The 24,723-nt window shown below is 41.8% G+C and overlaps 1 protein-coding gene across 1 annotated transcript in view; it reads left to right on the forward strand.

The window, feature by feature from the left end:
* Positions 1 to 24,723, forward strand: part of GATB (glutamyl-tRNA amidotransferase subunit B) — a 101,738-nt gene that overhangs the window by 36,728 nt on the left and 40,287 nt on the right. Inside the window, exons 3-5 of the mRNA XM_004469802.5 lie at positions 8,314 to 8,427; positions 11,090 to 11,288; positions 11,717 to 11,839. Coding sequence (XP_004469859.1) covers positions 8,314 to 8,427; positions 11,090 to 11,288; positions 11,717 to 11,839 — 436 coding nt within the window. The remainder of the gene's footprint in view (positions 1 to 8,313; positions 8,428 to 11,089; positions 11,289 to 11,716; positions 11,840 to 24,723) is intronic.

Below are 24,723 nucleotides of genomic sequence, written 5' to 3' on the forward strand. Positions count from 1 at the left end.
TCAGTGGCCAACAGTCTCTTCCTTCCCTATGTTTGGAAAATGGAGCTTCCACTTTCCACTTCAGCTTTCAGCTTGCGCTGCCAGAGTAGGATGAGCACGTGCCTTTGTGGTGTGGCCTGTATTTTCCTGGATAGGCTGGTGTAGGTCCCCCCAGTTTCCTCCCTGCTTGAGGTGGGGTTGGGGCTTAGGCTAGAGCTATAATCCAAACTTGATGGAAAGAAGCCAATCCCTATAAGCATTGAGATTTTCAGTCGGCCCTGTTTCCCCTTGTGCCAGGGGCAGAGTTAAAATGACAGCTACCGGCCTTTTTCTGACTTGGACAGCTTCAAATTTTAGCTGTGCTTAGGATTCTACTTTAGCCCGCTGAATTTACTAATCAGTAGCTGAAGTTGGTGCCCGACTGTCTCTTGCCCATTTTTGGGAAGTGGAGCTTCCAATTCCAGCCACAGAATAGCTCCCGAGGTGGCTTGTGCTGCCAGTAGAGGATGGGCATCCGCCTCCAGGGCATAGAGTGCTCTACTTACGAATCTTTTTGGCAGATGGGCAGTTTCCACCTTCCATTCCTTCAGGGATGTTGCAGGATGCTCTTCTGGTATCCTGGACCCCCCAAACAGGTGCTTTAGGTAGCTGTATCTGACTGATTACTAACTGCCCTGCAGCATGAGTTGACTGTAGGAGTTCCTTACTCTGCTGCCATGTTGCTGGTTGTCTACAATCTTATCTTTTGTTTAAATAAAAAAGTAGTCTCTTCACTTATTTGTGAAATCCTTTTATTTAAGAAATCTAGTAATAAAACATCTACTAATAGAGAAAACTTAGAGGCTGTCCACTCCCTTTACCATAACCCCCATAGTCTCTATTGAGTGTTAGGCAGAGTTAGAAGGACACAGTATTTGCCCCCTTGGAGCTCAGCATCAGAAAACAAACCTAAAGAGACAGAAACGGGCAAGAAGAAAATGTAAGAAAGAAGATCTGCCTTTAACCTGCTGCTCTGGAATTTTGACCAGGTGTTAGTAGTCTTGATAACTAAAAGTGGCTTTATTCTTAGATTTAAGATCAAGCATAGTGACTGAAAGCCTGGGTTCTGACTTCCTGACCCTGCCATTTACATGTGTGGTCTTGTCCAGATTACTGAATCTTTTTCTCTTCCATTCATTTTCTATAAAATAATGAAAATCATAGTATCTACCCCAGGAGTGCTGAGAGGATGAAGTGGCAAACGTACGTGATGGACGTAGTGCATAGTGTATAGCATGCCGCCTGGTCCATTTCAAGTTCATAATAAATACTTAGTCATTCCCAAAGCCAAGTTGGGTTAAAGGCATAGGTGAGAAAAGTGTGGTGTGTGAGTTACAGGGATCACTGTTTTCCTTTAGTGGAAATTCTGGAAGGGCTCACCCTGAGACACTTTGTAATCACTTTATGTCAATTTCTTCAGGACAAGGAAGGCTTTTGAGTCCTTATGTCTCAAGTTTTCGGATCATTTCAGGGCACTTCCAGAAACAAGTTCAAAGGCCAGAAGGTGACAGATAACTCCTGAGAAAAGCCCCAGGCATCGCTGCCCCTCTGCAGCCTTCTGCTGATACCCTTCACCTTCCTCAATTTGAATTCAGTGCACATTAATTATGCACCATTGCTTTTTTTTTTAAGATTTATTTTATTTATTTCTCTCCCCTTCCCCTCTGTTGTCTGCTCTCTGTATCTGTTTGCTGTGTGTTCTTCTCTCTCCACTTGCATTCTTGTCATGTGGCACCAGGAAACTGTCGCTTTTTTTGTAGCATCATTTTGCTGCGTCAGCTCTCCGTGTGTGCGGTGCCACTCCTGGGCAGGCTGCACTTTTTTCGCGCAGGGCAGCTCTCCTTGTGGGGTGCAGTCCTTGCGCATGGGGCACCCCTGTGTGAGGGATAACCTGCATGGCATGGCACTCCTTTGCGCACACATGCACCATTGCTTTTCAGGGTCTGTATTAAGTTCCAAAGATAAAAGGGTGAAAAGACAATTCCCATCCTCATGGAACTTATATCTAATGGAAATGTACATAAAGAAACTGATACAGGAAATGAGTAGATAAGATATCCATAAGATGTATATTAAGGAAGGCTTCACAGAGGTGGTGACATCTCAAAATGATTTTGAGGGAATCTAAATGGGGAGAGTCAAAAACAGTGTTATGGACAACCAGCAAGATGGTGGTGGAGTAAGGAGTAAGGAGTCAACTCCTGCTATAGGGCAGTTAGTAAACACCCAGCGCTCTCTTGACCTAGCTGAAGCACCTGTTTGGGAGCTCCAGGAGACCAGAAGAGCATCCTGCAACATTCCTGAAGGAATGGAAGGAGGAGACTACCCATCTGCAGAGAAGATGCATTAAGTAGAGTACTCCACACCATGGAGGCTGACTCCCATCTTTAACTGGGGGCACAAGCTGCCTTGGGAATTATTCCACAGTTGAATTGGAAGCTCCACTTCCCAAAAATGAGGGAAGAAGAGGTGGTTGGGCACCAACTTCAGCTACTGATTAGTAAATTTGATAGGCTAAAGTATAATCCTAAGAGCAGCTCAAGTTTGAATCTGTCCAAGTCAGAAAGAGGCCAGTAGCCACCATCATAACTCTGTGCCTGACACGAGGGGAAGCAGGGCAGACTGAAAATGACAGTGCTAGTAGGGACTGGCTTTTTTCCATCCAGATCAGATTGTAGGTCTAGCCAAAACCCCACCCCCACCTCTGGCAGGTAGGAAGCTGGAGGGACCTACACCAGCCTCTCCAGGAAATTACCGGCTAAGCCACGGAGGTCAGTGATTATTCTACTTTGGCAGTGCAAGCCACCCCAGGAGCTATTCTGTGGCTGGAATTGGAAGTTCCATTTCCCAAAAACAGGGGAGGAAGAGATGGTTGGCCACCAATTTCGGCTACTGATTAGTAGACTTGGCTGGCTAAGGTATAACCGTTATGAACAGCTAGGGTGTGAATCTGTCCAAGTTGGAAAGAGGCCAGTGGCCACCATTTTGACTCTGCCCCCAACATAAGGGGAATCTGGGCTGAATGAAAATCACAGTGACAGTAGGAACCGGTTTCTTTCACCCAGATCATCCTGCAGTGCTAGGCTAGGCTTCTGCCGCACCTCTGGCAGGGAGGAGGCTGGTGGGCCCTGCACCAGCCTATCCAGGTAACTGCGGCTTGCACAGAGTAATTGGAAGTCTACCGGGGCAACTACGGCCATCTTGGACCCACACTGCATAGATTGCTGCCACACCAGCAGCTCCATCCCTGCCCCAGGCAGGGGAGAAGGGGGCATGAAGCTTCATCCATCTCTCTGGGCAACTACAGTCTAGGCCTGCACGACTTGGATTATTTTACACAGCTGTGATTCTGTCCCTACTCCTGGCAAAGGAAGAAGCTTCATCAGTCCCTGGGACAATGAGGGCAGCTTGAGGCTCCACAACTTAGAGTACCAACTACATCCTTGGCTCCTACTGCACAGTCAGCAAGGGAGAAAGGGCAGGAAGCCCTAAATTAAAGAGAAAAACTGTACCCAGAATAAATACTCTAGTAAGCCAGATGCCAGGACCCCGGCAAAAAATAACAATCCATGCCAAAAACAAGATAAGCCTCCAGATAACATAAAGGAGTTGAGACAACTAATCATAGATGTTCAAACAAATCTCTTTAATAAATTAAATGAGATGGCTAAGGAGATTAAGGATATTAAGAAGACATTGGATGAGCACAAAGAAGAATTTGAAAAGCATACATGGAAAAATAGATCTTATGGGAATGAAAGGTGCAATCAATTAAATTAAAAAACATTGGAATCAAATAATAGCAGATTTGAGGAGGCAGAAGAAAAGATTGGTGAGTGTGATGAAATGGCCTCTGAAAATGAAAGAACAGATGAAGATAAGAATGGAGAAAAATGAACAAGGTCTCAGAGAACTAAATGACAGCAAGAGATATGCAAACATATGTGTCATGGGTGTCCCAGAAGGAGAAGAGAAGGGAAAAGGAGTAGAAGGAATATTTGAAGAAATAATGGTAGTCCTATTGAAGGACTTAGGTATCCATATCCAAAAAGCACAATGTTCTCCCATCTGAAAAAATCCAAATAGACCAACTCCGAGACACATGCTAATCAGAATGTCAAATGCCAAAGACAAAGAGAGAATTCTGAGAACAGCAAGAAAAAAGCAATGCATAACATATAAGGGATACCCAGTAAGATTAAGTGCTGATTTCTCACCAGCAACCATGGAGGCAAGAAGACAGTGGTCTGATATATTTAAGGTACTACAAGAGAAAAACTTCCAGCCAAGACTTTTATATCCAGCAAAACTCTCTTTCAAAAATGAGGGCAAAATTAGAATATTCACAGATAAACAGAAACTGGGAGAATTTCTAACCAAGAGACCAGATTTCAGGAAATACTAAAGGGTGTGCTAGAGCCTGAAAAGAAAAGACAGGAGAGAGAGGCCTGGAAAAGAGTCTCAAAATGAAGATTTTATCAATACAAGTAACTAAAAGTGTCAAAAGAGTGGCGAAAATAAAATATGACAGATAAAACTCAAATAGGAATAAATTTAACCAATGATGTAAAGCACTTGTATTCAGAAAACTTCAACTCAGTGTTAAAAGAAATAAAAAATGGCCTAAATAACTGAAAGAATATTCCATACTCACGGATTAGAAGACTAAATATCATTAAGATGTCAGTTCTACTCAAAATGATATACAGACTCAATGCAATCCTGATAAAAATTCCACCAGCATTTTTTTTTTAATTGAAAACACAATTATCATTATTTGGAAGGGTAAGGGGTTCTGAATAGCCAGACACATCTTAAAAAGGAGAAGCAAACCCTCATCTCCAGGCTTTAAACCATATTATCTAGCTACAGTGGTAAAAACAGCATGGTACTAGCACAGAGACAGACATATAGACCAATGGAACCAAATTGATGGTTCAGAAACAGACCTTCACGTGTATGGTCAAATGATTTTTTACTAGCCTGTCAAACCCACACAACTTGGGCAGAACAGTCCATTCAACAAATGGTGCTGAAAGAACTGGATATCCATAGCCAAAAGAAGGAAAGAGGACCCCTATCTTACACCTTATCTAAAAATTAAGTAAAAATGTATCAAAAACCTAAAAATAAAAGTCAGAACAATAAAGCTTCTAGAAGAAATTGTAGGAAAATTTGTAACAAACATCTCATGACAATGCCATGTGTTGGTGGAGGGTTAATATATGGGGCCCCTGTATGATGTTATGCATGTTTGCTTTGTAAGTTCACAACTTTTACTATATACTTATTGTTCATGTATGTTCATATATAAATGATATAAAGATAATAATAATAGGGTGGGTTGTGGGAAAAATACTTTGGTTAGCAGTAATATTTTGACCGTGTTCTGTAATCAGTAGTTATAAATGTTTCACAATAATACAAGGTATTGGTGGTAGGGTGAGTTATGAGAGTTCTGTATGATGTTATATATGTTTGTTTTGTAAGTTCACAACTATTACTATATACTTATTGTTTATGTATGTTTTGTATGAGTGATATACCTCAATAAATTTTTAAAAATTAATCATAGAAAAAGAAACAACAGCAGCATAGTTTCTGCAGGGAAACTGGACTATAGAGTGTAGGTGGGGCTGTGTTAGGAGATGCAAGTGAGATGTTGGCAGGAGTTTGATTATGGAAGAGCTTGGCTTCTATTCATGTGGACAGTGGAAACTGTTGATGGGTTTTAGGCAAGAGAATGCCATGAGATTTGCATTTTAGTAGGATCACCCCACCAGGCATCTGGAAAATGAATTTGAGAAGGAAGTTGGAGGTGCTGGCAGCTTCGTGTCACGACTGCAGATTCCTTGAGGACAGGGGCAAAATCCTATTTATCTTTTTATCCCAAATGTCTAGTCCTTTATAGACACTCAAGAAAATTTTTGGAATAAAAACAACCCAGGTTGAATTTCCCAGTTCTGCCTCTTATCTGCAGAGCATGCTGACCTGGACCTCCATCTGTCACGAGCAGCTTGACTAAGATCATAATAAATTCTTTTTCCTTGGCATTCTTTTAACTGGTACTCTCTATTTACTGCCCCCCCCTCCAGTGCAACTGCAGGTAGTGGTGATTGATGCTTATAATTCTGACCCTGAGCTACTTCAAGCCTTCTAAATCATCAAAAAAACAGATTAAAGTATATTCAGTATCACTCTAATGTTTGTGTGTTTCATTGCATTCTTATTCTTTGGAAATTGATGGTTTATCAAGTGGCCCTGTGTACGCGTGTAGAGGCGCAGTAAGGGTCTGTGCTAGTCTGTGCTGGCTCACAGAGGAGTCTGTTAGTGATGCATGCTTAAGAATGAACAAGCAAAACAAACCTGGATTGTCTTCATGCACAGAGGAGAGAAGCAGGTTAGTGCCACAGGGGTAACTTGGACAGAAATGGTGGCTGGAAAAACAGTGGGAGTGACAAAGCAAGAGCTGGTGCAGACAAGGCAGACGTGCAGCTGGCAGGCAGGAGGAACAGAGCTCAGGCTGGGCGGCCAGCTTCCCTTTCCTATGTGCCTTGACCCAAATCATCAGGCTTGCATTTGGCAGGATCCTCCAGTGGCTTTATTTGTATTGCAGTAACAACTGCTGGGTAAAATGCCAGACGTTAGCAAGCGAAAACATCAATAATTAGAGCATCCTGTCCCCCACACATATCTTTTCATGAAAACCATTATGACTGCTGAGCTGACAATACTATTAGACCCAGAATGAAGAGCTCGGCCTCCTCACTGGGAGACGACTCCATTTTGCAACCTGAGTTCCATCAGAAGGGATGTGCTGTCATCACTAGGAGGGAGATTAGCTGTTTGGGTTTCCTTTGGGGGATGCAGGACATTGCAGCGAGTGGAGATGCCTTGTACATTTCATTGTACAAATTCGTTTGAAAACCTGTTAGTTTGGTCAACAGGTTATCCCCGTCACTCATCGCCCAGCCTGGAGAGCCAGTCCCAGAAGCACAGAGTGGGAACTCTGCCACCCTGCAGGCAAGAGCACGCATGGGCTGTAGAGCTAGCTTTACCCCTTGACAACTCTGGCTTTGGGCAAGTCTCTTATAGTCTCTGGGTCTTTGTTTTATCTTTATCTTAAATATTGGAAAAATACCGATTCCTTTTTTTAAAAATGGGGTTGCTGTGAGGCTGAAATAAAATAGTGGCTGTGGGCATGCTTAGTTGGAAAGCCCTATATAAATAGTAGTACACTAAGCATGCTAAAGAGTATCATAGGTATTCTCATGAAAAAGAGAGATCAGTTTCACCAGCATGCTTGACATCCCCCACCATGCCCCAAGTTAGAGTGGAGGAAAGGCGCTGTTTATTGAGTCTTCCCTAGGCTACATGTTGAATGTTACTTTATCTGCTTTAGGAATCCCCATTTCAGAGATGAGGAAACTGAGGCTCCCAGGCCCACACTACACTGAGCAGAAGTGGGATTTGGACCTGTCTGACTCTAGAATTGAGGTTCTGTCTCCTACACTATGTTATTTCTGCTTGTCTGTCTTGATCCCCAGCGCCCCAAATTCTTAAAACCTGTTCACTTCCTTTGGGGCTGGCAAGTTCGGTAGCCATTCCTTGGTCTTTAGCTCCTTCACGGGGGCAGGGTGGGATCCAGGTCTGAGCCCCAGGCACCCTTGGTGAGATGGGCAGCTGGGGTGGTCGGGGATGGCTGGCTCTCGCTGGGAGTTCACCTTCAGGGCTTGGGCCAGGCCCAGACTGAGAGCTGGAGGCAGGCGCACATTTCCCAGCCCCTCAGGAAATGCCTGCAGCCGTGGTTTCCAGAGCTCAGCCAAGTTCAGCCTTGTGGATCCTGCCTCTGCCTCACTGTGAGCTGTTTGGGGAGTTTCCTCTTGGATCCTCTGCTCTCAAGAGGGAACCAGCGCCCCTTCGTGTTTTCCATCCCACTCCTTACTCTGCTGAAGCAGAAGTGAGATGAAGTTTATTCCACGTAGCCACTCCACTATGCTTTCCGGGGACTCTTCCTGCTAAGTTTGACAACAGCGTGTTGGGGGAAAGGTGCCTTGATGTGGCTGTTCATTAAGTGCCCAGCAGGCCTCCCGGCTGCCTACATTTTCTTTTTTCTGGATAAAGTTTTCCCAATTCACAAACAGCCAGCTTGTGAAGTTGAGCCGCCCACGCAGAGAACCAGCGATAATGCCCGTTGAAGGGCCAAATTGAATATTCACTGAGGCTGTCAGTGTGTGGGGGAAGCATTTGTTCAGGCTGTGGATCTGAGGGGAGCTGTGTGTCATGTTTCTACAGGTTCTCAACAGGAGATGTGTGGAAGCGGCCGTGATGACAGGCTTGGCACTGAACTGCCGCATAAACAAGAAATCCTTGTTTGACAGGAAGCACTACTTCTATGCCGATCTCCCTGTAAGTATGCCTTGTGATCCGCACCTCCTCAGTTCTTAGAGCTGGGCTAGTCCTGCTGTGGGGTGGGTGAGAGGGAGGGTTTGAAGCGAGGACGGGGGCCTGTGCCTCTCATGTTTCCAGTCGGTGCCCGGTCCAGCGCAGCAGGAGGTTCCACCCGGCCCTGATGAAGGCAGGTGCCCCCTGATGTTTACAAGATTGGATGCAGTTGTCCTGATTGCTGATTCCTTGCTCAGCCTCATGCTTCCGGTGGCTCTCTCCTAATTGCACGGAGAGTAGAAGCAGCCAGTGTTTTCAGGCTTAGCCCAGCCCTCGTGTTTGGTGCTTAATTGCCAGTTAGGACGAAAGCAAACTCTGTGGCTAATGCAATGGCAAATGCACACTGTGGCTCTGTAGACATAGCAAGAGCCTCTCTATTTTAAGTTGAAGTTCCAATAACAAGACTGTCTCCTCTGGAGACATTTCTGTCATCTCAGGAGGAACACGTAAGTGGACAATAGTAAGCAAGAGACATGATCTAGGAAACCTCAGCTAATTACAGTAATTGGCTGAACAGTAAACCCAATCTTAACCAGCTTTTTCCTGAAATGAACTAGGGCCAATTTTTCATAATATTGAACTGAAATGTTGATAGGGTTTCCCAAAATAATGTTTCATTTGATCTGAGCCTCTGATAGTAAGCATGGCTACCCTTCAGATTTAGAAAAACAATAGTGATAATGTTGCTTCAATTCATTCTTCTTGAACTGAAGAATAGGATAAGCTGTATTTAGTAGGACAGGAGTAGAATTCAATAGAAAATATAATTACAGCCCGAACTCTCCAAGTGCTGCTTTTCTTTTCTCTCTGGCTACCAGCTTTTTAGCAAATTTTACTGCTTATAGAGAAGTAAACGGTACTTTTCTATTTTTTTAAAGAGAACCAGTTCAGTTAGCAATATGTGTCTAAAATGAGATGTTTGATCATGGCCCAGATAGCTCAGATAATCCAGAGTTAAGGCTGCTAAATATTAAATGAGACATACTTATACTGAAAAATATATATTCATTGTTTCTCCAAAGTTCACATTTAACTGGGTGCCCTGCATTTTACCTCTGGCAACCCTAGAGTTTAATTTTTACAAATTGAGACTTCCTACCTCAACATAGAGAACAAATGAGCTTAGTTCAGCAGTTCTCAAAAGTGTGGTGCTGGGTAGTGGATTTGACTCAACTGATAGAGCTTCTGCCTACCACGTGGGAAGTTTAGGGTTCAAACCCAGGGCCTCCTGACCCGTGTGGTGAACTGGCCCACATGCAGTGCTGATGTGCACAAGGAGTGCTGTGCCATGCAGGGGTGTCCCTCGTGTCAGGGAGCCCCATGTGCAAAGAGTGCGCCCCATAAAGAAGAGCCACCCCACACAAAAAAAGTGTAGCCTGCCTAGGAGTGGTGCTGCACACACGGAGAGCTGAAGCAGCAAGATGACACAACAAAAAAGAAATGCAGTTTCCCAGTGCCACTGACAAGAATACAAACAGACAAAGAAGAACACACAGCGAATGGACACAGAGAGCAGACAACTGGGGGGGGCGGGTGCGGGCGGGAGAGAAATAAACTGAAAAAAAAAAAGAAAATAGAGGACTTGAACAACACTATATAAAAAAAAAGTGTGGTGCCCAGGCTACTAGCACCAGTATCTCCTGGGAATTTGTTAGAAATAGAGATTCTTAGGCCCCACCCCAGACCTAGTGAATCGCAGGGTCCAGTGATCTGTGTTCTAACAAGCCACTTGGGGGATTCTGATGCAGCTGAAGTTTGAAAACCACTGGCCTAGCGATTAAGAGCACAGATGCTGGAGCCAGGCCATCTGAGTTCTAATCCCGACATATGTGCTAGCTTTTTGGGCCCCATTCCCAACTCTTAGGGTTGTGGTGAGGATTGAACAAGAAGAAAGTGCTGAGAACAGTGCTCAGGACCTAGCAAGTGACATAGGCAGGTTAGCTGTTCTCTTTTCTTCTCCAGTTTTCCTGCTGTCTCTTTAGTGTATGCTGATGCACATGTGCATTTTGAAGAGGGTTCTTCCTTTCTGGTTAGAAGGAGGTGAGGGAGTCCTTACTACACCCCGCAGGATTTTAGTGCTATGTGCATTCAGTTAGCTGACTTGTGTGGGTCAGTGAGGCAGCTGGCACAGTCACTTTGCTTAAAGAAGAGAAACAAAACAAGCTCAAATGCACTAGCAACTGCTCTGCTGTGTTGGGAGTAGAGAGCAAGATACTTAGCCAGCATCTCCTAAGAAGGGTCTGCGAGGAACCCAGTAATGAGAAACAGAGTTTAGGCTAATGAGCTAAATGGAAATAATAGATTCTTTCCTTAGGGTCCCCTAACAATGAGATTATTGTTATTCCTGAAAATGGCACTTTGGTAAGAAAGATGGGCTCCGTGTTGTTCATCGCCAGTCATTACTTGGTCGTGGAGGGGTCATGTACAGGAGGTTAAGGGAGAATGTGGAAGCCAGAAGAAGCCAGAGCCAGATAGGATGCAGTACGCAAACTCATTTTTCTTTTTCTTTTTTGTTAAGTGAGCCTACAGCTTTGTGATACTAAAAGGAATAGTAAACTGGTTCCCAGCTTTTCTTTTCAAGTCAACAGACTGGATTAATGACTCTGTAACCCGTGTTTGTGTGCAGGCAGGCTACCAAATTACCCAGCAAAGGCTTCCGGTGGCTGTGAATGGGAGCTTGACATACAACCTCTGTGTGGGGAAAAAACGGGGTCAGATGATCACCAAGAGCGCAAGGATCAAACAGATCCAGTTGGAGCAAGACAGCGGCAAAAGCCTCCACGATGACCTGAGGTCCCAGACACTCATTGACTTGAACAGGGCAGGTAGGCTTGGAATTCTTTTCCTTTTCCTTCCAGCTCTCTCGATTGTTGGATGGGAGGCATCTCCTCCCCTCTTAAAGTTTTCCCAAACCAATTGAGGAAACAGGCACAGGGACCTGCAGATGGAGATCCAACTCTCAGCATTACTACTGGTATAGCTGATTAAGCGTGGCTTGGACCATGATTCCCATTGGGTTTATCAGTAATTTACCCCTAGATAAACTAATCCACCTAGTTATGGACCCAACAGCTTGATATCTTAGGCAGACATTAAAAGAAGAATGAACCAAAGTTAAATATCAAAAAGTGGGAGGAAAGAGAACCACTTTGAGAATCTTTAAGTAGTTCAGGGGTTTTTCCTAAGACTTTAAGCCTCATTGATCTGTTCAGCTTGGAAAGCTCCAGTCGGGCTGACCGTCTCTCTCTGGCAGGAGTTGGCCTTCTGGAACTGGTCCTGGAGCCTGACATGTCCTGTGGAGAGGAGGCAGCCACCGCTGTCAGGGAGCTGCAGCTGATACTTCAAGCTCTGGGGACCAGCCAGGCAAACATGGCAGGTAGAAGCCCCAGAAACATTGCCCTCCTTACTCACCTCCCTGCTTTCTGCTTCTAGATCTCTTCTGACTTGAGTTTTGTCCCCTGCCTGATATCAGCTATCTTGGGGTTGTTTACATTCTTTTTTTTCAGACTTTTGCACCCTGTTTCCCGCACCCACCCACCTTAGAATTTTCCTTGGATTCTTTTCTGAGCCGCTAACCAAAACCAAACAAATTCACGAAGGCAACAGTAGAGAGACACTAAGCCCAAGAGTGTGAGATTAGGAGTCAAAGCACTACATACTTTTTCTTGGCTTCATACATCACAGTGTGTGAGCTTTAATGAAATAACATGTTTCAACTTCTCAGAAGAAGGAAGACACTGTTTATCAAGAACAATTCGTGTGTGAATGCTGTGTAGGTTGCATTTATTTGCTGCTTGCTGCTTTCCCTTTGGGCCTCTTGCTTTTCTTTCTATTGTAGCATTTTCATCCATGCACAGCTGAAGCCAAATTATAGTGACTGTAAACCAGGATTATGATTTCACAAAACTTTAACTTTGAGATATTGAAGTTCAGTAGAAATTCAGTAGAAAGTTAAATCAAACAAACAAAAGAAACATTCATACCCTTGGGACCAAGGAAGTTGAAAGTTTTAAGTGTTAGCAAACTAGATATAGATTACACATTTTGTTCAAAGTTGGTTTCTTCATGGCCTGGCTTTCCTAGCCCCTGTCTAGTGCTGCTTTGCCCACCCTTACATCCCCAAAGGCTAGTTTCTCGCGTGTGTTGGACTTTTTAAAAACTTTGACCCCTCCTCCACCAGCACTCCCTGACAAGGAAGGAAAGGAAAGGATGCAGGTTCTGAGCATACAATTGCATTCTTCCATGGCACAGTACAGTGGTTGCGGTAGGTGCCCAGTGAATTCCACTGATGGTGAGGATTCATCTCCCTGCTGTCGTAATATTCTTCATCAACATTATCATGTCACATAATAAATCTGCATGTTACAAAGGGACTTCTGAGCTCGTGAGGCCACATTTGTCACCTAGAACAAAATATAGGCAACAAATTGTAACATGAAAGCCCTGGTTCAAGTTGAATTTCAAGACAGAACTTGCCTCTTTCCTATCTTCTCTAAGCTGGAAAACACAGACACATGAGTTTCAGTGGTATAAAGGTTAGCTGCCCACAAGTTCGCTTTATAGAAATGAGGCTGTTTTAGAGGAAGAGAATTTTTTTTTTTCATATCTATCGTTCATGTTGTTTTTTTTACCCATAGAACATAAATGAAATATGGGCTGGGTGGATGGTTAGCCATTAATGTGCTAAGTGTTGATTTTCTATTGCTTTTAAAAAGTTTTTATTATTCCATTCTTCCTCAAAATAACTGTGAGTCCTGTTAAACCTATAGAATAATAAACAGGCCACCTGTTAGCTGAGGAATAGTCCCATCTGGGTACTTGCCAAGAGATAAAATACACTGGCAAGAACTCATCACTCAGTGACAGCTGAGAGTGTTCATTAAATCTTATTTGTTGTGACACTTTTTGTTTCTTTTAAATACAAATCCAACAGCTTTGCTCCAAGCACAGCAGCCAGCGGCTCTGATTGCTCTAAGCGGCTGTGGGGAGTTAAGGTCTGCCTGGAATCCGCAGGAGTCCAGCTTCTTGGGGCTGTCAGTATTTTATCAGCCTCACCCCTTTGCTCATTCTTCTGTCCCACCCCCCTCTGACCACTGTGTCCGCATTGGAGGCTGCAGCCTGAGCGCCGAGGTCTGCTAGAGAGGTGGCACTGAGGACAAGCAGATCCCCAGGGAGCTTGTGGAATGAAACCTCAGTTGTTGTGGCCTGTGATTCAATGAATTCCCCATTACATTTCGCTAGTGAGATTAGACCAGCTCAGGCCTGGCTCCCCAAGTTGCTTCCTTCTCAGTGGACCATGTTTTGCCACCGCGGAGGAGCTCCTGAAAGCAGTTTATTGAGTTGAACGTGTGCAAAGTGGACAGGCTAAATGTTTTCGATGACAATAATACCTACCAGTTTGAACATTTATCAGGTGGCTTATCAGTTTGCTAAGCATTTTTTAAAAAATTAATCTGTCATCTCATTTAAACTTATGACATTTTTGCAAGATAGGTATTATTGTGACTCTTGTACAGGTTAGTTATTTCCCAGGCTCACAAGAAGTGGCTGAGCTGGGTTTTGGGACCAGCCGTGTCTGACTCCAGAAGCCCTTTCCTTCAGCCCCGTGTGGTACTGCTTCCTAGTGGCAGCCACAGTAGTGTCACAACTGCCCTAGGACAGCTTAGAGAGGCAGTGGAGCCTGGCATGGTTGCTGAGGGCTCTGAAGTCCTCGCTGGGGTTGGAATCCTGTGCTACCACTTCTTGCTGCAGGAGCCTGGGCCAGTTATTTGGGATTCTCTGAGCCTCAGTTTCCACACTTAAAATGACACCCCCCTATCCAATAATAATTTTATATGAAAATGGAAAGGAAGAAATCAAGGATGACTTCAAAGAGAGTTGGGGCAGCTTGTTGGGATTTACTGAGATGGGAAGATTAGGAGAGGAACGGCTTTGTGGGAGGGAATCCAGAATTCCATTTTGGATGTACGTTCGAAATACCTAAGGGAATGTCTACATGGCTTTGCCATTAAAGCTCTATTGTAGGGAATGAATATGATAATGTACATACAACTTAGCACAGCACCTGGCAGATAGCCTGCGCTCAGTAAATGATAGGTGCTTTTAGTAACAGTAGTAAGCAGTGTTACTTTTACGGAATTGCCACTCATTTGGATGAATAAGCTTTGTGAGATGTGTTGGATGAAATTTGGTCACATTTTTTTGTCATACTGTGTTATTTTAGTTTTCGAGAGTGTTCAGTGGTCACAATGAGATAGCTTAACAGACCTTCTCTCCAAATCCTCTGGCCCCTGCTGTTTACAAAACAGTTTTCTGTCCTGATGTTATATTTCAGGTGTGTGAATGCATTTGAGAGAAAAATAGGTAACTGCACCATCTCACTGCGCTCGGTGGTATAGTTTTTTAGTTTTGCTGTTACAAATCTCTACTTCTGGAAGATAGAAATGGAGCTTGATAACGGTCATGCGATGTGTCAATGAAGGCCTCCCTCAGTGTAGCAGAATTCATGGAAGTCAATCTGATTGGTAAGGCTTTTGTGCACTTGAGGCAATTTTACCTAATTTGTTTAAAAGCTATTTTGTCTTCACTGGATAGAATGTCTTTTGTTAATGTTTAATACTATATTTGAATCCAGGCTAGCAAATTCTCTTTCATCACTGCAGGATACTAAATGATTCCTTTCAGACATTTATGAAGTATGGTCCTCTGTGGGGGAGACTAAAATTCATGCTTTATTCGTGTGCCAAATTAGAATTTTAAATTTTGAAAGATGGTTTTATTTTTTGAGCAGGTGAGGTGCAATTCATGGTTTCCTGAGTTCAAAAAAAGTGTCTTCCAAGTATAGAATTCAGTTAAGCAGAGCTCAGCATACTTTAGAAGTTTTCCTCTGTGTTTAATGGGTCTTTCAGATGATTCCTTCTGTAGGTTAGTCCTGTTCAGACAGGACTTTAGAACTTATCAGGGGAGCAGATGTGGCTCAGTTAGTTGAGTGCCTGCCTCCCATGTATGAAGAACTAGGTTCGATTCCTGATACCTCCAAAAATGAAACAAACAAATGTAAAAACTAACTCTGGGGGAGCCAGTGTAGCTCAGTGGTTGAGTGCCAGCTTCCCACATACGGTTCCCTGGTTCAATTCTTGGCCCCAGTACCTCAAAAGAAAGAAAGAAAAAAAAAAGAACTTATCAGATATGGACTCTGAGGCAACCATTCTGCTAACTCATTGCTCAGATACATACAAGAGGTTTAGCAGTCATTCATTCACCATGATTATTAACTTACTAAATACCATGTGCTATACCCCGTTATAGGTTCTGATGTAATAGTGAAAAAGGCATCATTCTACCAAATGGACCTTCAGTTCATGAAGAAGACAAATCCATTAACAGATAAAACAAAAGAGTTATGATGATAAGTGCTACAAGAAAATATATAGTGTTGGTGGTGTGTAGATGTTGCTTCTGAAGTCCACTCAGAGGAGGTAACATTTACTGAGACCTGAAGAATGGTCTGAGACCCCAGCCAGTGAAGGGCCAGGGGATGCGCCTTCCAGGGAGTAGCTCAAGCAGGTGCCTTGAGATGAAATAGAGCTCGAGTGTTTGACGAGATGGCAGAAGACCCTGAAGGAAAGCGTGAGATAAGGCTGGAAAGCCAGGCCAGGCAGGGATGACAGCTAACGGTACCAAGTTTACATTTCATTCCAGGTTCAGTGGGAATTCACCACAAGTTCCTAAGCAAGGGAAAGATGTAGTCTGATGACTTGTTTTAGAAAGCCCTTCTGGCTGCTGTGTGGAAGTAGACACCAGAAGGGTAAGCTTGGAGACCGGTTGAGGGGCTTTTGTTTTTGTTCAGATGGAAAATGTTTTGGACAGGGATGGTGGCAGTGAAGATGGAGAGATCAAGACAGATGGTTTTCAGAAATGGAAATAACAGGACTTGCTAATAGGCGGATGTGGAAGGTAAGGGACAGGAAGAAATCAAGGATGCCTTCCGGAAAGTTTGAGGTGCTAGGTGGTGGTGCTGTTCACTGAAATGGAGAAGATGAGGCTGAAAATGGTTTTGTGGAGGGGAAAATCAGGATTTAGTTTTGGAAATTGAAATGCCTGTGAGACCGCCAGGTAAACGTATCAGATATTGCAGGTAAATGTGGAGCTCAGAGTAGCGGTCTGAGCTAAAGAGAGAAGTTTAGGGGGGTTATCAGCACATCGGTGGCATTTAAAAATCATGTTCCCCTACAGAGAGACACAAGTAAAGAAGAATGTCCTCAGTTTGGATAGAAAAGAAATAGTCATAGAGTGTCCAGGGCGGTAGGAGGAAAACCAAGCAAGCAGAAGCTCACAGAAACTGAGAGAGGAGACTATTTCAGGAAGGGAGTATTAGCTGAGAAGTCACATGCTACTCAAGTGTCAAATAAGATGAAGACAAAATGTGTCTTAGGTTTGGCAGCAGGAAGGTGGCTGGTTACTTTGGCAAGGACAGTTTCAGAGAAGTGGAGACAGATGCCAAACTGAAGTGGGTTTAAGAGTAAATGGGAGGTGTGAGATAGTGGGAACAATAAATGCAGAACACACACACACACACAAATTCTTTGAGAGGGTTTGTTGAAAAGAGAAGTAGAAAATGTTGCTGAATGAATTATGTAGTGAGAATTAGGTTCAAGGGAGAAGGCTTTTTGTTTTTTAATGAAAAATACTATTGAATGTGTATATGTCAGAGAATACTGAGAAAGAGATATTAGTGATTATAGTGGGAGAGAGAAGATAAATGAGAGTAAACTCATGAGAAGGCAAAAGTAATGGGGATTAAAAATCTGGGTCCAGTCCTCAGGAGCCTTCCATTCTAGGTTTTTTCAGGGATTTTCTGCTTTTTTTTTTTGTTGTGGTAAAACTATACATAACATAAACATCATTTTAACCATTTTTAAGTGTGCAATTCTGTCACATTAAATACACTGTAATTTTCATCACTATGTCCAAAACATTTTCATCATCCCTAACAGAAACTTATACCCTTTAAGCACTAACTCCTCATTCCCCTCACCCCCAGCCCCTGATACCCACTGTTCTCCTTTCTGTCTTTATGAATTTGCTTATTCTAAGTGTTTCATATAAGAGAAATTATACACTATTTGTTCTTCTGTATCTGGCTTATTTTACTTAACACGATATCGTCCAGGTTCATCCATGTTGTTGAATATGTCAGAATTTCATTCCTTTTTACTGCTGAATAATATTCCATTGAATAACATTTTGTTTATCCATTCATCTATGAATGATCACTTGAGTTGCTTCCATCTTTTGGCAATTGGGAATAATACCACTTTGAATATCAGTGTGTAAATATCTGTTTGAGTCCTTGCTTTTCATTCCTTTGGGTATATAACTAGAAGTGGGATTGCAGCTAATATGCTAACTCTGTATTTAACTTTCAGAGCAACTGCCAAATGGTTTTCCACAGTGGCTGCACCATTGTACATCCCCACTAACAGTGTTTAAGAGTTCCTGTTTCTCCACATTCTTGCCAACACTTGTGTTTCTTTTTTTAATATTAGCGATTCTGGTTGAGTGTGAAGTAGTATCTCATCGTAGTTTTGATTTGCATTTCTCTAATAACTAATAATGTTGATCATCTTTTCAAGGGCTTATGGGCCATTTGTATTTCTTCTTTGGAGAAATATCTGTTCAAATCCTTTTCCCATTTTAAATTGGATTTTCTTTTTGTTGTTGAGTTTTAGCAGTACTTCATATATTCTGGATGTTAAATCCTTACCAGATATATGATTTCCAAATGTTTTCTCCTATTCTGTAGGTTGTTCACTTTCTTGATACATGTACTTTGATGCATAAAAATCTTTAATTTTGATCAAGTCCAACTTATCTATTTTGTCACTTGTTGCTCATGTTTCTGGTGTAATATGTAAGAATCCATAGCCTAATACAAGATCCTAAAGACATTTCCCTGTGTTTACTTATTTTTGTAGTTTTAGCTCTTATATTTTGGCCATTGATCCATTTTGACTTAATGTTTGTGTATGGTAAGAGATAAGGGTCGAATTCATTCTTTTGCATGTGGGTTTCCAGTTGTCCCAGCACCATTTGTTCAAGAGAGTGTAATTTCCCCATTGAATGGATTTGGTACCCTTGTTGAAAATCATCTGGCCATAGATGTGAGGGTTTGTTTCTAGACCCTTAATTCTATTCCATTGGTCCATATGTCTATCTTTATGCCAGAACCCCACCTACTGTTTTAATTACTGTAGCTTTGAAATCAAGAAGTGTGAGTACTCCAACTTTGTTCTTTTTCAAGATTGTTTGCTGTTTGTGTACCCTTGCAATTCCTTACGAATTTGAGGATCAGCTTTCCCATTTATGCCAAAAAGGATGCTGGAATTTTGATAGGGATTGCACTGAATTTGTAGATTGCTTAAGGAAGTATTGACATCTTAACAAAATTAAATCTTTCAATCCATGAGCTTGAGAAGTGTTTCCATTATTTTAGATTATCTTTAATTTCTTTCAGCAATGTTTTGTAGTCCTCATTGTATAAGTCTTCCACCCCATGGTTAAATTTATTTCTACATTTTAAAATTTTTTAGATGCTATCATATATAGTATTGCTTTCTTAATTTCCTTTCAGATTATTCATTACTGGTGTACAGAGAAAGAATTGATTTGGGGGTGTTGATCTTTGACCCTGCAACTTTGTTTAATTCTTTTATTAGCTCTAGTAGATTTCTTGTGATTCCTTCTGATTTTCTATGTAAATAATTTTGTCATCTTTGTATAGGGAGAGTTTTACTTCTTCCTTTCCAATTCGGATGCTTTTTATTTCTTTTTATGCATAATTGTTGCTCTGGCTAGTACTTCCAATACAATGTTGACTAACAGTGATGACAGTAGACGTCCTTGTCTTGTTCCTGATTTTAGAAGGAAAGTTTTCAGTCTTTCACCATAGAGTCTGATATTCACTGTGCATTTTTCATAAACGCCCTTTATCATATTGAGAAATTTCCCTTCTTTCCTAGTTTTCTGAGTGTTTTTGTCATAAATGGGTGTTGGATTTCGTTAAGTGCCTTTTCTGCATCAGTTGAGATCAGCATGTGCTTTTTGTTCTTCATTCTATCAATGTGATGTAATACATTGATATTCTTATATTTAGTTATACTGGTATTCCTAAAATAAACTCCTGCTTGGCCATGGTGTATAGTCTTTTTAATATATTGCCAGATTTGGTTTGCCAGTTTTTGAGGATTTTTACATCTCTATTCATAAGGGACATTGGTCTGTAATTTTCTTTTCTTGTGCTGTCTTTATCTTGCTTTGGTATCAGGTAATGCTGACCTTATCGAATTGAGTTAGAAAGTGTTACTTCTTCTGTTTCTTAAAAGAATTTGAGAAGCATTGGAATTAATTCTTCTTTAACTGCTTGGTAGAATTCAGTATTAAAGCCGTTTGGTCCTGGGCTTTCCTTTTGGGGGGGTTGGTTACTGATGCGATCTCTTTACTAATTATTGATCTATTGAGATCTGTTTCTTCTTGAGTCATTCTGGGTAATTTTTATGTTTTAGAAATTTGTCCATTTCACTCTCTTTTTTTTGGCATACAATTGTTCATAGCATTTTCTTTGTTTATTTTTTCTTTTTCTTTTTCTTGCTTTCATAGTATTCTATTATAATCTTTTTTAATTCTGTGAGGTTGATGTTAATTTCCCACTTTCACTCCTGCTCTTCGTTATTTGTGTCTCCTCTTCTTGTCAGGCTAGCTAAAGGTGTTCTGATTTTATTGATCTTTTCAAAGAAGCAAATTTTGATTTTGTTGATTCTTTTTATTGTTTTTCTCCTATTTCATTTATCTCTGCTTTAATCTTTACTATTGCCTTCCTTCTACTTGCTTTGGGTTTAGCTTGCTTTTCTTTTCCTGGTTCTTCTAGGTGTAAAGTTAGGTTATTGACTTGTGATATTTCTTCTTTTTTAATATAAACATGTACAGCTTTAACTTTCCCTCTGAACATGGCCTCTATTTCCTTGTTGATCTTATGTTAGATATTCTGTAAATTATTGAAAGTGGCATATTGAAATCTCCGATTGTTACTGTAGAACTATCTATTTCTCCTTTTAGTTCTATCAATTTTTGCTTTATATATTTTGGGCTTTGTTGTTAGCTGCATGTCTTTATAATTGTATCTCCTTGTGGTTTGAACCTTTTATCAATATATAATGTCCTTCTTTGTCTCCTGTAACCCTTTTCGACTTAAGATTTATTTTGTCTGACTATAATATAGACAGTCTGGCTCTCTTTCCATTACTAGTTGCATGGAATGTCCTTTTCTATACAGTTATTTTCTACCTCTTTGTGTCCTATATCTAAAGTAAGTTTCCTGTAGACAGCATATAGCTGGGATCATGATTTTTTCACCCAATCTGTCCATCTCTATCCTTAAATAGGAGAGGTTAATTCATTTACATTTCAGGTAATAGCTGAGAAGGAAGAATTTATTTCTGTCATATAGCTACTTGTTTTCTGTATGTCTTGTATATCTTTTTCTCAGTTATTCCATTATTGCCTGTTAAATGTATTTAGTTGATTTTTATAGTGCTTCCTTTTTTATTCTCTTCTTTCCTTTCTTCTGTATTTTTTAGTTACTTTCGTAGTGGTTATGTTTGTGATGACAATATCTTAAACTAATTAACAACCTAGTTTGAACTTAGTTTCAGTAGTATACAATGCTTTACTCCTGTAGAGCTCCATCCCTCTCCCTGTACAATGTTATTGTTTCATGACGTCTTTATGCATTGTATGCCCCTTCATATAGACTTTAATGATTGTTTCACACATTTACCTTTTGTCATAAAGGAGGATAAAAAGCAGTTACAGGGAAGCGGATTTGGCTCAACTGATAGGGATTCCGCCTGCCACATGGGAAGTCCAGGGTTCAAACCCAGGGCCTCCTGACCTGTGTGGTGAGCTGGCCCACGTGCAGTGCTGATGTGCGCAAGGAGTGCCCTGCCACACAGGGGTGTCCCCTGCTTACAAGGAGTGTGCCCTGTAAGGAGAACTGCCCCCCCCCCCCAAAAAAAGTGCAGCCTGCCCAGGAGTGGCGCCGCATGCATAGAGTGGTGATGCAGCAAGATGATGCAACAAAAAGAGACACAGACTCCCGGTGCCGCTGACAAGAATGCAAGTAGACAAAGAAGAACACACAGTGAATGGAAACAGAGAGCAGACACCGGGGCAGGCAGGGGGGGAAGCAGTTACAAACCAAAAGTACAGTAAGACAAGATTTTATATTTACCTATGTAATTAACTTTATCAGTGTTATTTCTTCTTCTGTTTTCGAGTTACTATCTAATTTCCTTTTATTTCAGCCTGATGGAATCCTTATAGCTTTTCTTGATGACAGATCTTCTCATAATAAACTTGAGCTTTTGTCTATCTGTAAATGGCTCCATTTCTCCTGCATTCTTGAAGGATACTTTTGCTGCCAAAGAATTCTTAGTTGACAGTTTTTTCTTTACTTTAATATGTCATCCCACTGCCTTCTGGCCTCCTTGCTTCCTGTTGAGAAATTAGCTGTTAATCTTATTATAAATAATTGTGCAATAATAGCCAGAAATAGCAGCTGTGTACAGCAGGGGAAACAGAGATATTGAGAGGTAAGGATTGTTCTTGTTTGTTTGTCTGGTTTTTATTATTATTATTATTATTATTACTGAAATAATGAAAATGCCTTAATAATGATTGAAGTGATGAAGGACAACTATGTGATTATACCCCTGCTGTACATAGCTACTATTTCTGACTATTATTCCACAATCATTTGTTTATTAAGCAGTTTTATTAAGATATGGTTACATACCATATGATCTATCCAAAATATATAATCAGTGTCTTTGATATAACTGCAATGTTGTCCATTCATCATCTCAAAAATTTTACAATAATTTCATTACTCTAAAAAGAAAAACTCTACACCCCTTAGCATTCCTTCCCCAGCCTTACCTAACCACTAATCTAATTTCATCTTTATAAATTGATTGAATCTACATTTTATACAAATGACATCATAAAATATGTAGTATTCTGTGTGTAGTCTCCTTCACTTAGTATAATTTTTTTTGTCTGATATTAACATTTTGTAGTATTAACCTGCATTTGTTAAGCTTCAAAAGAAAATGGTCTTATGTATGCAATTTTACTCATATTCATATTTCACATAATATATTTAGTTCATAAAAGGGCAACCTTCCAGTATTTGTTCAGGCAACATTGTTTCTCTCTGAATTTTGTAATTTTTTTGTTTAGAACTGGACATTTTTATTATTAAGTTGAAACTCTAGAAATCTTATTCTCCCAGGCCTCTGGGATTACTGGTTTTTGGGTTTTTTTTTGTTCCCTTCTTGAGGAGTTTGTGACTTCCATACCATTTTTGCATCCAAACGGAGAAAGAAAAGAAAGGAAAAAACAAAAGGCACTGTTTCTTTAAGATTTCTCTGCAGTTCTGCCTGTGAGGTGTTTATGCAGTGGTCACCCTCCCTTCCAGGTCCTCCAGTAATCAAACGCTGTGATCAGCAGTCGGACCACACACCCCGGGTTTTTGGAGGAAGCAGGGTCCTTATTGCCCATCTCGGGACAAGAAAGCTGCACAAATGGCAGTTCCCACAGCTGCCATAGGGAAGGTGAAATTCACTGATATATTTTTTTCTTCTTTATTTTCCTTTAAATGTTACATTAAAAAAAAAAAAAAGAGGTCCCCATATACCCTCCACCCCCTTACCCCACTCCTCCCACATCAACAGCGTCTTCCATCATCGTGGCACATTCACTGCACCTGGTGAATACATTCTGGAGCACTGCTGCACCACATGGACAGTGGTCTACATTGTAGTTTACACTCTCCCCCAGTCCTCCCAGTGGGCCATGGCAGGACACACAATGTCCAGCATCCGTCCCTGCAGCACCACCCAGGACAACTCCAAATCCTGAAAATGCCCCCACATCGTATCTCTTCTTCCCTTTTCCTACCATCAGCAGCTACCGTGGCCACTTTCTCCATATCAATATTACAATTTCTTCCCTTACTAATCACAATAGTTCCCCAGCAGAACACCAATAAGTCCACTCTAATCTATACCCTATTCCTCCATCCTGTGGACCCTTGGATGGTTAAGTCCAGGCCCCTCTACATCAAGAGGGGGCTTAGATTCCACATGGATGATGGATGCAATTCTCCTGCTTGCGGTTGTAGGCACTCTTGGCTCCCTGGTGTGGTGGTTGGCCTTCCTCACCTCCCTGTTAGCTGGCTGGGGTAAGTCCAATAAACCAGACGGTAGGAGTTGCAAGTCTGCTGAGGCTCAGGGCCTGGCTGTCACATGGACAGTCCAGAGATTCAGGTCTCCTGGGCATACACCAACCCAAACACCAACCACATTTCCGGTAAAAGTAATAGAAGAGGCATGTGTAAAAAGGTCATATCTGAGTCCAACTCCATCACACTCAGGAGCACGAGTTCCAAAGTAGGACCCACTGGCAAGGCACTGAACTCCAGAGCCATCTGCCATGACCGTGGGACCTGGGTGTCTCCGTAGCCCTCAGAAGCAATACTACCTGAGGTTGTATCTACTTTGACTGTCTCTGGTACCCTGCTGAGGCATGCATAAACATTACCCCTCTGTTGACTGCCTGACTCTTTTGGAGACTCATAGCCATATAAACTCGCTGATATTTATTGAAATTTACCAGTTTCTTCATCCATCACTTCCCTGGAAGCTGCATGTGTTCCATTAGACTCCAGAGTTCCAAAATAATTGATTCAGACAGTTCCTGCCAGTTCTATAGTTGTTTTGGTGGAGGGACTGATTCCTGGAGCTTCCTACTCTACCATCTTCCCACTGTGCAGTGAGATTCGTTCAGAATATACCATAGCCATGTGCTATATTATTTTCTGATATAAATTGTGTATATTCTAATAGTTAAGAGGAGCCACCAGTGAAGGCTAACTTACTAATGAAGGTTTCTTGGAGGAGGAGGTTGCAAGACAAAAGTGAGACCTTGAAGGATGAACAGAGGTTGAAGGGAGGGAAGGACAGTCACCCTGCAAAAATGAATGCACAGAAGCCAGCGGGGTGGACAGGGGGTTGTATGTAGAAAGGTCCCCTGAGCAGAGGGAGTGTCCTCAGAGAAGGAGTAGTGGGAAAATGTTGGCCATGTCCATTGAGACCAGTTGAAGACTCATGAACACCAAGGAGAGGAGGCGAGATGATCCAG

This window comes from Dasypus novemcinctus, chromosome 1 (assembly GCF_030445035.2).
Source record: "Dasypus novemcinctus isolate mDasNov1 chromosome 1, mDasNov1.1.hap2, whole genome shotgun sequence".
NCBI classification, from domain to species: Eukaryota; Metazoa; Chordata; class Mammalia; order Cingulata; family Dasypodidae; genus Dasypus; species Dasypus novemcinctus.